This window comes from Cryptotermes secundus, unplaced genomic scaffold (assembly GCF_002891405.2).
Source record: "Cryptotermes secundus unplaced genomic scaffold, Csec_1.0 scaffold1005, whole genome shotgun sequence".
Lineage (NCBI taxonomy): Eukaryota > Metazoa > Arthropoda > Insecta > Blattodea > Kalotermitidae > Cryptotermes > Cryptotermes secundus.
In genome coordinates, this window is record NW_019737399.1 from 108402 (window position 1) to 122774 (window position 14373).

General features: G+C 37.3%; 2 protein-coding genes across 2 annotated transcripts in view; one reads left to right on the forward strand and one right to left on the reverse strand.

Annotated features, from left to right (window-relative positions):
• The window catches only part of LOC111870388 (probable chitinase 2), a 44380-nt gene extending 32473 nt beyond the window's left edge, over positions 1 to 11907 (forward strand). Inside the window, exons 5-8 of the mRNA XM_023862637.2 lie at positions 370 to 585; positions 3832 to 4020; positions 7112 to 7231; positions 11097 to 11907. Coding sequence (XP_023718405.1) covers positions 370 to 585; positions 3832 to 4020; positions 7112 to 7231; positions 11097 to 11387 — 816 coding nt within the window. The 3' untranslated portion in view covers positions 11388 to 11907. The remainder of the gene's footprint in view (positions 1 to 369; positions 586 to 3831; positions 4021 to 7111; positions 7232 to 11096) is intronic.
• The window catches only part of LOC117282784, a 20315-nt gene continuing 16598 nt past the window's right edge, over positions 10657 to 14373 (reverse strand). The window contains exon 6 of the mRNA XM_033753828.1: positions 10657 to 10990. Within this exon, the coding sequence (XP_033609719.1) occupies positions 10970 to 10990 (21 nt within the window). The 3' untranslated portion in view covers positions 10657 to 10969. The remainder of the gene's footprint in view (positions 10991 to 14373) is intronic.

A 14373-nucleotide genomic window follows, 5' to 3' on the forward strand; every position in this document is an offset into this window, starting at 1 on the left:
AACATCCCACAACCCCATGGGCCTCCATGCCCTGTTACAGGGATAGCTTTGTCTTTTTTTATATGTATATCATGCCACCTGAGGCCACCTCAGTGGTGTACTAAATAAATCCCCCTCATCACTAATACCAACACTGCAGATGCTCTATTGCTTGAATGTCAGAACTGATCAGTATGGCATTTGGTGTGAAAGCCATTTTTCTCTTTTTGGTTTAGTTCTTGATATTTAATAGGATTTTCATGAAATGAAATATCTCTTTTAAGTAAAGAGAATGTTGAAGTAAAAAATGCAGCCATCTTCACAGATTCACCACTTTACAATATGTGTACAACTTGTGGACAGACTGCTGCATTATTACATGGTTTGCAGGAGTTGCGTGAGGAGTTTGACAAGCACGGCTGGCTGCTGACAGCAGCACTCGGTGTGGGACAGGACACAGTTGATGCAGCATACAACATACCAGCACTTAGCCGGTACCTGGATTACATGCATGCCATGTGTTATGACCTTCATGGCTCTTGGGATAACCGTGTTGGTGCCAATGCACCCTTGAGATCCTCACAGCCGGATGATAAGCTCACTGTGGTAAATTCTTTTCTTCACATGTATTTTACCTGCACATATTTGTGGACTGCCTTTTGTTCAAAATAGATGTTTGAAGTGGTGTAGAAGTAAATACAGGTAGAAATAATTACAGAGTGCAGCACAAGTTTATAGTCAAGGAATACATTTAACTATAGACAATAAATCATTCTTTGTATTTCAAAAGTTGTATATCTAGGAAAGGAATAACATAAGTAAATGAGATTCATGTTTAAATTAAAAAAAAACATGAATCCTGGAAATGCTTATCATTATGTAGTCAAAATAGTGAAATAATTTAATCCATAATTGTAATCCATCTCCTCACCAGATCGGACATATGCACATAAACAGAGGCGCCCGACAAATAAAATCAAATGAAGTAATAACGTACAATATAGCAACAGACTGTATATATAACATGTCTGCATAAGCAACAGGCAAATATAATTATTATATGGAAAGGGGAATGAGAATCATGAATTAGGTACAGATTTTTTTGTACATAACAGAGTCATATCAGCAGTGAAGAGGGTAGAGTTTTTAGTGATAGGATATCATACATAATACAGGTGTGATATCATTGTTCTGAATATTCATGCCCCAACAGATGATAAAATTGATGATGTGAAGAACAGCTTCTGTGATGAACTAGGACATGTATTCAATAAATTACCTAAATATCATATGAAAATTTGGTTAGAAGATTTCAGTGCCAAAGTAGATAAGAAGAGCATTTCATATCAACAACTGGGAATGAGCGTTTACACAAAATTAATAATGATGCTGGAGTTAGAGCAGTAAATTTTGCCACATCAGAAAACCTGATTGTCAAAAGTACAACATTCCCCTATCGTAATAACATAAATGGGGCCATCTACACCGGCAATGATTACTATAGAATGAAGACAAAATAGAAACTAATATATCACCATTTGTTTATTATGCACAGGTGTTGCGCTATATGTTTCAAACTTTCATAGGTTGCCATCAGGAGAGTCTAAAGAATATTTAAACAAATTTCTTGAATTGAGTTACTTTAATATGGATCCATATTTTAAAATTTTTTATAATGAATACACATTTGTAAAATTGTAATCTAACAATGCACACAAAACCCTGGTAATGAATTGTTTTTCCTAAGTTTAAGATTGTTTATTAGTAATGTACATTATAATTTTGTGTTTAATATTAATAGTTATATTAATGTAGAATTTTACAATATTCCGATAGACTTTGGGGTATCCATGAAACTGGTTGAAATATATTTAAACGATACCTGTGGTATAATCTGTATAGGTAAACATTTGTCTGATAAATTTCCTGTTCAGAATGGTCTAAAACAAGGAGATCCTTTATTGTCACTGCTTTCCAATTTTGCTTTAGAATATGCCATTAGGAAGGTCCAGGAAAACCAGGAGGGACTGAAATTAAATGGGACGTCAGCTGTTGGTCTGTGCTAATGATGTGAATCTACGGGGGGATAATATAGATGACATAAAGAAAAACACACAAACTTTAATTGATGCTAGTAAGGATGTTGGTCTAGAAGTAAACACAGAGAAAACTAAGTATATGTTGCTCTATCGTCACCAAAATTCAGGGCAAAATCCTGACATAAATATAAGTAACAGATGTTTAGAAAATGTGACACAGTTCAGATATTTTGAAATGACAATAACAAATCAAAACCTGATTCAGGAGGAAATTAAGAGGAGATTTAACTAAGGTAATTCTTGCTATCATTCAGTCCAGAACCCTTTGTTATCTTGTCTACTGTCCAAAAACATAAAAATTAGAATATACAGAACTATCATTTTGCCTGTGGTTCTGTATGGGTGTGAAACTTGGTCTCTCACACTAAGGGAGGAACATAGACTAACAGGATGTTGAAGAGAATATTTGGAGCAAAGAGGGATGAAGTAACAAGAGGTTGGAAAAAACTGCATACTGAGGAGCTCCATAACTTGTACTCTTCTCCAAGTATAATTAGAATGATCAAGTCAAGGAGGATGAGATGGGCAGGGCATGTAGCATGAATGTGAAACAAGATGAATGCATATAGGATATTGGTGTGAAAGCCAGATGGAAAGAAACCACTGGGGAGACCAAGGCGTAGGTGGGTGGACAATATTAAAATGGATCTTAGAGAGATAGGATGGGATGATGTGGATTGGATTGATGTAGCTCAGGATATGGACCAGTGGAGGGCTCTTGTGATCACAGTAATGAACTTTCAGGTTCCATAAAATGCTTGGAAGTTCTTAAGTAACTGTGCAATTGGTGGCTTCTCAAGAAGGGCTCAGCTCAATGAGTGAGTGAGAGTAAGATTTTTTAAAATAATTTAAATAACTACTCTATGTGTTCGTTGTGGGTTAATCCTAAATAGTCTTAAAATTGAGCTTATGACTTAAAAATCGTTTTTTTTTTGTTTTGGTGTCTGTGTTATGATCATGATTATTGGTTGATGAATCATGGGATGATGCAACATGAGGGGTCCTTCTTCATATCTCTGTCATGTTGATTCTTTATTTCTGTTGTCGTGTAAATTGTTTTACACACTTTTTCCCTTAGTGTCACTCCCAGGTAGTTTGTTTTACATATGTGTAGATGTTTAAGTCTTTTGTGTTTGTTACTGTGTATATGAAGGGGTCCCCTTTGTAGTAGTATTGTTCAGTATTACAGTACTATCTGAACTGTCAGTATGGAAGAATTTAGTGTCCTGAGCTGGTTACACAGCCAGGATAAAAACTTTTATGCTGCTGACATCAGTAACTTACCATGATGATGAAATAAGATGTTAACATAAAGGGAAAATATCTTGAAAGGGCGTGAGAATTAGGTCGTTGTGGACTGTATGTTCTCTCTCTCTCTCTTTTTTTTTTTCTTATTTAAGTTCAGTTCAACCTAAAACCACATACATTATTCACAAAATATAGAGTACTATCTCTTGCTGAGACCTTAAGGAAATACTGTCATTTATGCTCTTTGTATTTTAGAATATTCAAAGCATAAGTTGACATCATCTCATCAAATATACAAAGAAAAACACATTTCTCATAACTGATTTTTCAAACATAATTACAGGGAAACTCATAGATGGTTGGATGAGTAAATTATACTTGATTTTTTGGTTGTTAAATGATGATTTCAAGCACCACAGAACACTTTTCAGTCAGTTCTTTTTATAATTAGCAGTTGTCAGCTTAAGACTGACATGCAGTTAGCAGCAAGTGTTAATTTTGACAGGAATATGCCATCAAGTACCTGCTCAAGCAAGGAGCGCCTCCCCGAAAGTTGGTACTGGGACTGCCACTGTATGGCCGCACATTTCTGTTGGAGAATGAGGAAAACACGCTTGTGATGGGTGCACCTACAGGTCCTAAAGGGTTCCCAGGGCCTTATACCAAAGAGGATGGCTTTATGGGCTATAATGAGGTATATGCTACTATTAAGTCACTAGTTTTGTCAGCATTTTAGAAGTGAAATGACCTGGACAGATTTAGGACTTAAGAAAACAGCTTCTGAGAGAATACCAAGACATTTATTTTTTCTTTAATCTTCATAAATTCCATTTATACAGATTTTTCCGCTATTCATCTCAACCTATCATGGCACAGGTAAGGTAGTAAGATGCTGACTTCATACTGCAATGGTCTGACATTGGAGTCATGAGGAACTGGTACTGTTGACCAACTTAGGCACCTGTGACAAGGGTCTCATACTCATCGCAGACCCCTTCATTTAAACAAATTTCAAGAACATTTATTTTATCCTTTTCCCATAATTTTGAGAGCTGGTGTAACTCATTGATCACGGTCACTTGGCAACAGAATGGAAAACCGGGGAATTTGATTACTGGAAGGGCAGCAAATTTCTCCCTTCTTCATAGCATCCAGACTCATTCTGAGGCCAACCCATTCTCCTATCCAATGGGTACCAAGGTTCTTACCATAAGAGTAAAGTGGCCAGAATGTGAAGTGGACAACCCCATTTAGTGCCTCCACTTCCCCATATATATTCCTAGCATGGTGTTTAATTGAGAACAGGGTCAATTTTACCTTTAGCTTTTTCCTAATTTACAAGGACAGATAAGCATATATCATCATAGCCATCCATTTGTCTTCCTACCCTATAACAATAATTGGTACAACTTAGAGATTTCCATGAAACTTGGTACAAATGTAGCATCACATTCCAGATCACTCACCTTTGTGTCCTTCAATTCCCTGCTACCAATAATATTGTGACATTATGACTGCCAGGGATGGCTGTTGCTGGCAACAGCCAGTGGACTAAAATACTGTGATTTATATGTGGTCCACTCCCCTTTCTATGTGGTCTGTGCAAAGGCTGTATAACCAGACCTGACAGGCAGTTGACAGCCAGGGATAGCCAGTGGATAATCATTGCTAGAAGGCTTTGAGTTGCAGTTGAGAGTCAACAGTTGGCGTAATGAGTTAGTTGTGAGGAAGTTGCTCAGCTAACTTACAGCATAGAATGAAGCACCTGAAAGAAGTGGCAATGTTCAGTTTTCCTAGAACTTCTTGTTTAAATCAGCACGTAAAACTCCGTATCCATGAAATTAAGTCAAGCACAATTTGGTTATTTGTGTGTGTTTAATGCTGCTATGATTTTACTTTCACATTCTAGACCTCACTTCAGTTTCTACAGCACTTCCACACTTACATTCATGTTCCAGTGAGTTCTGAATATAAGCTTATAGCAGTCTGGTGCACTGATAATTTTGATGAACTAATGACTAATCTTTTTGGCCGCACTAGGCCCTGCGGTTTACTCAGCCTCTAATAGAAATGAGTACCAGGAATTAATTAAATAATTTTCCTGGGGAGTGAAGCGCAGCTGGCGCATAAGGCTGACAACCTTACTGCCATCTATGAGCCGACTGTCTAGATAATGTGGGACCCTTAACGTCTCACAACACTATGGGCCTTCACGGCCTGTTACAGGGATAGCTTTACTTTACTTTTAATGAAGCTCATCGTTGCAATACACACACACACACACACAATATAAAAGAACCACCGAAATGATGTTTCTTACACTGAATCAAAGATTTTCGCTGAATGGGCGTTATACAAATTTATATCAAGAAACTCTGCATCTTGTAAGGCTAAAATCATTTTTTCTTGGGTAGTTCAAGGAATCAGTTCTACACAGATAAATACAACTATGTAATGAATAATGTGTGATACATTTCTAACAGTTGACATATGAAACAAACACTGAAAGAACCTCAGCTGAGAATCAGACTAACCAGTGGCGAGACTTCAATTCCATATGTGACATCAGTCACCAGTGATATGGTTGTGCAGTAATGATATCCAGCAAAGACAACATGACTAGTAATTACTCTTAAACTATAATCGCACTAAATGAGCGAAATGTAGGAAAATAATACAGTGTTTATATTGCACTTCAGCCAGGACCAGAAAGAATATTCCCTAAATGCAGGAATGCTAGGTCTGTATTTCACTGTAATTTAATTGAGTGGTACTCATCAAAGGAGGGCACCAGTCAACACTGCAAAGCATATACAATGATCTGGAACTGCTATTGTCACACTAAACTAGATTTGTTTGCTGTAACTGGGCAGTAGTGTATTCGTTACTCAGCTGTATAAGCTATATTTTCTATAAGACCTATTATCAGTTTTATAGGCTATTTCACAGTTTTGTATTTTTATTTTTCTCTATACATATGGTTATTTTCTGCCTTAATCTTTCTCCTTCTTCCTGTCAATTGTCAGATTTGTTGTCAATGTTGTTCCTTTGTTATGCATGATTTTGCCTTTTCCACAGGTTCCTTCTAATATAATCCAGCTAAATATATTTCTATTTAAGGACAGTTTTGTACACCAGTGTTGGTTTTTAGTATGGGGAATTTCATGCTACATTTTACTTCTTTAAGTGTCTGTTCAGTTGTATTTCCTGTTATTGCTTGATTTAATCAATCCTCCATTTATGAATTGTGATCTTTTGTAAGGGGAGCTCATTATTTATCTAAGCATCTCCTGTTTGAATTAATTTAATCATCCTGCTTAGGATCGGTTTTTTCTACTTTTTATTTGTATTTATGATTAGGTTCTATTTTACTTTGTTTTAGGTACATTTATTCACCAATGTTTGAATCACACTAACAACAAAAATAAACGTGAGAAAAAAATAAAGTAAATGATTGTATACTGAAAGAAAATTCTGTTCAGTTGAAACTCTGTGTGGTCTCACCACGCATTAATAGAAAATAATTTCAGTCAGCCAGAAACAAAATATTTGTAAGAACAGCAAAGGTGCTCATGATCTTTCTTTTTGACAAACTTTTCTGTTCGTATTATTCCTATGGGACAGAAAAACTTAAGATGACAGTTCCTAATGGACTGGGATAATTTAATCACTGAAACTAGAACCAAAATCTCACTTCAGTCCTATTCCACCATAGCAAGGTAGAACTACTCGGACTTAATAAAGCCAAATGGACAATTCTTTTTATCATCAATGATCCATTGCAGATTTGTGTTAACATCTCAGATGGCTGGAAGATATTCTGGGATGACGATACCATGACACCATATGCTGTGCAGGGTGACAAAGTAATCACATATGACGATGAGCGTAGCATTGCGGAAAAGGTAAGCTTTCTTATTATTGATACAACTCTGATATCTGAAATGAATAATTTTTATTGCAAGTTTGGTTCAGTGATATCTTTTATTGTAGCTTCCAGTAAGATATTACTGAATTTTGAGGTGCAGTAGTGGTTTAGCACTTCAGATTTATATCCCGGAAGTCCTTGTTTTGATCTTAGCTTGTGTGCCAGGTATTCTGATATTTCTATGGTTTTGTTCTTTTCCTACAGCAGAATTCTGTATGGTAATATTATAAGCCATAAATAATTATCTCTGTGTGCTTCTTAATTTCCTGTCACAATCATCCTGCAGTTTGATATTACATAACCTTGCTGTTTACAGAACGTCGTCAAATACATCGAAAGTAAAATATTACAAGATATTTGTATGTGAACTGTTATTGTGTTGCTTTGGCATTCTGCATATGTTGTATTTCTGTTAATATACATGATCTGTAATGTAATTATTTTTGGAGTTTCTTCATTATTGCATTCTGTTAGATGAAACTACATATGTATTTTGGCAGGTTAATGGTACTTTTACCATTGAACATATGTTTATATGCAAGTAACTCTGTAAATTCAAGTCATTGTGGAAACTACATTTTATTGTTATCGAGAATAAAGGATTTCAGGAATCTTCACTTATGTTTGGAAGATCAGTTCTGATTGTTGAATATATAACTTATGAAATTGTGCATATCATAACATTTCCTGTTTACTTGTCTCAGAAAATAAGGTGTCTGGAGAAAGTGTACGTTATTTTGCATAAAATTTCTTTTTAATTTTCCCGAAGAGGAATGAGGTGATAGAAAGTTTGAGAAAACTGTATAATGAGGAGCTTCATAACTTGTACTCTTTACCAAGTATAAGTAGAATGATCAAGCCAAGGAAGATAGGATGGGCAGGACATGTAGCAAGCATGGAGGCTGAGAGGAATTCACATAGGGTTTTCATTTGAAAGCCAGAATGAAAGAGACCACCAGGAAGTCTTACAAGGGAATGGTCCGATCCGACATGTCGAAACCTGCCCTGATTTTTTTTTTCACTGAAAGAGTACACACAACAAAATGCACTGTCAAAATTTTAGCTGCTAATACGCACTGCAAGTATTTTTTAAAAATTGCTGAACATGACCAATATTATAGCCTGCCAGACGCTTGGAGAAATGTCCACCCCTAGCAGAGCAGGGCAATACACAGCACTCAACATGGCTGAGTCAGAGCCTAGGCTTCCAGTGCATACGTAGACAGATAACACGGCACACAAATGCATCGTAATCTGACAAGTACATGTTAGTTTTTCTTTGATAGTTACTCTGACAGTATTTGCAAATGATTTACTATCCAGATCCAACCATAGTTACCATTTTATTTTGATGTATGTGTTAACAGTGTTTATACACTTGTTACCCTTGTAACCCTTGTTATCCAAGGTCAAGCTCGGGCTGTCTCGCCACAGCTGGGGTTGTACAAACCTCTGGTACAAGTGGTTCCACGTACGCAAAAAATGATACATATAAATATAAAAACTTCGGCAATTTTTAAAAAATACTTGCAGTGTATATTAGCAGCTAAAATTTTGACAGTGGATTTTGTTGTGTGTACTCTTGCAGTAAGAAAAAAATCAGGGCAGGTTTCAACATGTCGGATCGGACCATTCCCTTGTTAGATATAGGCGGGAGAGTAATATTGTAAGATGTCTGCTGGCAGAGCAGGCTTCCATTACTAGGGGACGGTTCTGTGTACACATTTCAACGGCAACCAAAACACGCTACCACAGTAAGAAATACACAACAATTGAAGAACTTTTGGAAGTGGTGTTTTCTGTGCAGATCATGCTGAGGCTATGTAACAAGGACCACCTGCCATTACAAGCTGGTTGTCCATGTACAGGCTGGTTTGAATGCCTCCACTGTTTTCCTACAAGCCGTAGAAGGCTGTGGAAAAGGAACCCTGAGCTGGGGGTATAACTGGGCCACCCTCTTCTTTGGGGATATAAATACAGGGACTTGGCCCTCCAGGTTGGGGGGTGGTCTTGAATCTGAGATAGGAAAATATGGTCATGAGTCCCATGGGACTCAGATCTGAGAATGACCACACTAGTGAGGTCCAGCAGCAATGTTGAATGACAGATCTGTCCTCTCGTCAGAAAGGTCACCCCACATCAACAAACTCACAGCTGTCTGACAGTAACAAAATTCTGGTCTTGGGACCCAGATGAGTCTTGACACCAAGAGAGACTGGCTGACTGACCATCAGTCATAACATTACTTTGACTTTGACCTACAAGCCAGTCTTGAGTCTTCAGTTCTTGAGCTGTAAGAGCATGAGGAATAGCCCTTGTTAGAAGACTGTGACCTGGCAATGACCAGGGGAGGCAGTAACAAGATGAGATGACTAGTATGGATTATGGTGATTTAAGTGTTGTTGAACCTTTATTACCTTTAGTGACATCCCAAAAATATATCACTGAACTACAGAATTTGGTGCCTCTGCTTCTTTGTAGTCAGACAGGAGTCTCCCCCTGCCATTTACAGTTATCCCAGTGCATGAGCACCATGATGTGCATAAAAGACTACAAAATCATGGACATCACGCTCCACCCTTTCAAGATGTCGTCACTAAATGGAGGTCCGCATGAGCAGCATCAAGTTTCAGCCTTTTTACCCCTGGGAATTCAGCCCCAGTACCCACTGAATAGGCTGTAGAAGCAGTCTGTTAATGCTAGAGGAAGGTCTCAAGCTATTAAGGGCCATGCAGCTCACATCTAGTCACTTTACTGTCTGAGGCATCCCAGTTTAAACCAAATAAGGGCAGTAATGGGGAAGTACAATTAGAAGTTCTTCCCTGAAATGTGTTAATTTACTGTGTTTTGTAGTTCTAGTAGAAGTTACTTTGTTTACTGACTGTTGACTTTTCTCTCTTCATTTGTTTCAGTCTCTTTTAATGTACATATACATTTGTTTAAATGTCTTTCATAATATTTTGGTTTCAAATAACATCCAGTGGTTGCCTAAACAGGAATGGAAAATTATGTACCAAAGGAGTATGGAGTACACATACATTTTAATTGTATTTGTGATTTTGCATATCTTACTGACACTGATGTTATTTTATCGCAAATAAGCTTCTGTTGTTTCGAAGCTAATTGTGCAATACAGTTAAGAGAGTAAGAAATTATTTACCTTCTGATCATTAAATATTCACCATGCTGAAAATTATTTCAAATAAAATTGGAGATCAAAATTAGATTTTAATACCCCTCACTCTCTTCCTCCTTCCCCTATCTTCTTCCCACTCTTGCTCTCCTTTTNTTGACTGGTGGGGGTCAACATTAAATGTGAGGGACAACTTTTTATATAAATCCCCAGTACCAGGTTTCATGAGCCCAACAGGTAATTTCAGAGGAAGACTATGCAGGCAGATATGACCTTCATATCATTGTTTTATTTTTTGTATTTTGTGCAAAGAGTACTCAAAACTTCATCAAGACAGAATTTGTTCATGGTGGTTCATTATTAAAAGGTATATGTAAATATGTCCCGATGCTTAAGCACCATGCCATGAAGACATATGATGCATTGGAGGTAAAGATCCAAGCAGTCTTAAGCTCAGTGCTAGATGGAGGTGAGTCATGAGCTCCACAGTCTGTCTTAAGGAAAGTAGTCCCTGGTACAGCACCCACTGCATAAGAGTCTTGGCGGTTTCCAGAACTGGTCCAAATATGGAGGAAACTCCTGCTAGGAGTCAGAGTCATCATCCTGTAAGCAGTCATTTTACCTGACTGAGCAGTCCTGGCTAATTGTGGGTTATGGTAAGATTCACAAAATTTCATTTGGTCAGACTGTAGATGTGTTCCTTTTGCAGGTTAAATTTGCCATGAAGCTAGACTTGGCTGGTACAATGGTTTGGTCAGTTGACACTGATGACTTTCGTGGGGATTGCATCAATAACAGTGGTGGTGGCTCTAGTAACTACCAACTCATGAGGACAATCAGCAGGACTATCACTGAAACACTGAAGGAGAAGCAGGAGCAAGATGATCAGCATCAAACAGAACGCACCACGGAGCAGGGGCTGTCAGCAGCTCCAAAGTTTCAGGCAGTGCTGTGGGTCATAGTTGCCCTCATTGTGGTTCAGCACAGTGCTGCTGTGTGAGGGCTGGAGCTGTCCAAATGCTTTGACATACAAAATCGAACTCACCTGACATGAAAACAAAAATTATAAGTAATGAGACTGAAATACTTATGATAACTGAAGTGCTCATGCAGGGTGACAATTGTAACTCAAGACAGTCATGAGGTACAGAGCTCAATGCTTCATTGTGTTAAATGTTATACTTTTCATTCTTAATAAAGAGACCACTGTCACTGCAGAATATTTTATGCTGCCCAGTCTGAGGCATAGCTTGCAATATCAAACAGGAATGAAGGATTCAGATCACCTTTTCTACAGGGCTGGCAGCCAGATTTTAACTTTGGTGGGGATGTTTAGTTAGTAATGGTATTAGTATTGAATAAAGATATATCTTTGAATCTATTGCTAGTAATATTGTACTAAAAGTATCTGAATTAAAATACTGTGCCAAATTCTGTAATAGTATAAAAAATTTTAGTCCAAAAAATGTGGTATATTGTTCTTGTATGTAAATCTTAAAATAAATATGAGGAGAAAATGAGATTTTTTGTTTAAAGTTCATGGCCTACTCCTTCTACACTCCTGTACTGAAGCCAAAAAGGAAGGTCCATGGATGGTGAGGATGACAACACTCAAAGCTTCCCCTTTCTGTCTACTCCTATAGTCCCTTTCAGTTAACTAGAAAAAGTTATCATTACCATCATTTAGGTGAAAATAGTGGCTAAGCAACTGGAGGAGTATATGGAGAAGTATGCAAGAGGAGGAAGTGTAACAGATTAAAAAAGATGCAGATGAGACTGTTTTTGTTGCCTCAGTATAGTGAGATTTTTCACTGTCACTTGTGTAGCTTTCATCATCTGTGTTGCATGACTGCAGAACTACAGAAATTGAAATATATGAATAATATATCATCAAGTTATTGGAATATCCCTACAGTTAAAAAAATATTACAAACAAAAATGGAAAGTTTGCTTTGATGCAGTGGAGGGAACTTTGATTATCTCTCATCAGTGTCAACTGTGTCTAAATTTTGTTTGTAATATTAATATCACCAACTGTTGAATCTCTTCCAGGAAGAAGAAGAGAACGGTGGGATTTGGTGTAGAATATTTGTTCACATGGGATGTCTCTTGTCTGCTCAGTCCACTAAGATCTCAAATACAAGGCTGTACTACCAGAAATGCGAGTCTGTTCTGATTTTGTTCAAGTTTATCTTTGCTTACATTCATATTACTGTTATCATCTGCTGCTACACATTCTTCATTAAGCTCACTTTCACTGTCAGATAAGATTCCTTCATCAGTCATTCTTTGAACTTAGCTCCTGTAAATTTGTCCCTGTGCTTATTTAATTCAGTGCTAAGCCATGAAGACATGTGTGAAGATGGAGTGCAATTTCAGTTTTCAGTTTTGTTAACCTCAACACTGAAAGGAATTCTGTGGTCAGCTGCATTACCCCCAATGAAAGGGACCCTGTATCTGCTGTCCAGAATCAGCAAATTTATGTCATTATGGCAAGGGAAAAATTACATGCTCTTGAAAGTAGTATAAATAAAATTGTATTTATTTCTAATTTTATTTCATCTTCCATCTCACTCACTCTGCTCCACTTGGCAAGATTTAAGTGTGAATATCATATCTGCAAAATGTTTATAGGACTGGGACTTATCCCATTAGACTAAGAAGGAACCTCATAACATCACTATTTATAAATAAATCACCAAGGAAAGCAAAACACATACCTGGTTAGAGCAGTAAACAAAATTATAGAGCTGTGATTGTCATTGGCTTGAAATGCTGCAATGCTTGGCAAGCTGAACTATGCAGGGGCTTTTGTATTAGTGCAAAGCATAGTCAGTAAAGATCAATGTACTGTATATACTCATAGCTTTCCAGTTGTCCCTGTTCTTAATTAATTAAGCATGACACCATGAAGACTTGTAGGAGAGTGGAAGTTTAACTTTGCCAGTCTTGACCTTGACAGTAGATGGAAGTGAGTGGTTAGATTCGCAACCTTGTCACGCTACCCCCTTGGAAATACCCTCCAGGAAGTGAACCCTGATTTCCTTGATAGTCCAGCCTGTAGCTTAGTCACTAGGCCTACTGACTGAGCTATTCTGTCTTCCAGATATTAATAGGTACTATGTGTTTAAAACATCTTTGAGAATACAGCATCATTGTTTCAACATAAAATTGGAATCAGACTTGCCAATCATATATCTTGTTCAATGAACAGCACTTTTTGTCTGTAAAGTTGCCTGTTCAAAGTTATGGCATTTTATCAAAGATGTTTTGGACAAATAACAAGGAATTTTAAGAGATATTCCTGTTGCTGTCTCTTAACTGAATTTGTTCTTGGTATTGGTGGTATGAAATACAGAACCTTTTGCTTTGAAACCTGTTATGTTGATCACTAGGCCGCTGGACTGGATCTGAAATGGTCACTGTTGTCAGTCTCCTTGTACACTCTTTTTTTTCTAACTGTTAATTAATTAAAGTAATGGTCACCTTAAGAAGAGCTTAAAGTTAATCATGGACACACTGTATATATTGAATATCATCATCATCAGTAATCTGTCAAGATGACAGGTTCACAGTCTCTTCCAAAATAATTCCTCCACTTAATGCGATCTAGAGCTTTCTCCTTCAAATGACAGTATCCAATTCTGTCCCCAAGGTCATCCAGCATCTTCTTACATCTTCTTGTCACTTCTATCCGCCCATCTATCTTTCCTTCGATAACTTCTTCTAGAAGGCAGTTTCTGCATAAAACATGACCAATCCAATTAGCCTTCTGTTTTCTTATTTCATGTAGGATATTCCTCTGTTCACTGACTCCAATTAACACTTCTTCATTTCTCACATAATCGGTCCAATTGATCTTCTCCATCCTTCTCCAACACCACATTTCAAAACTTTCCAGATGTTTCTGATCTACTGCCCTAAGTGTCCATGTTTCAGCCCCATTCAGAGCTATGCTCCAAATGTAGCATTTCACTAGTTTCTTC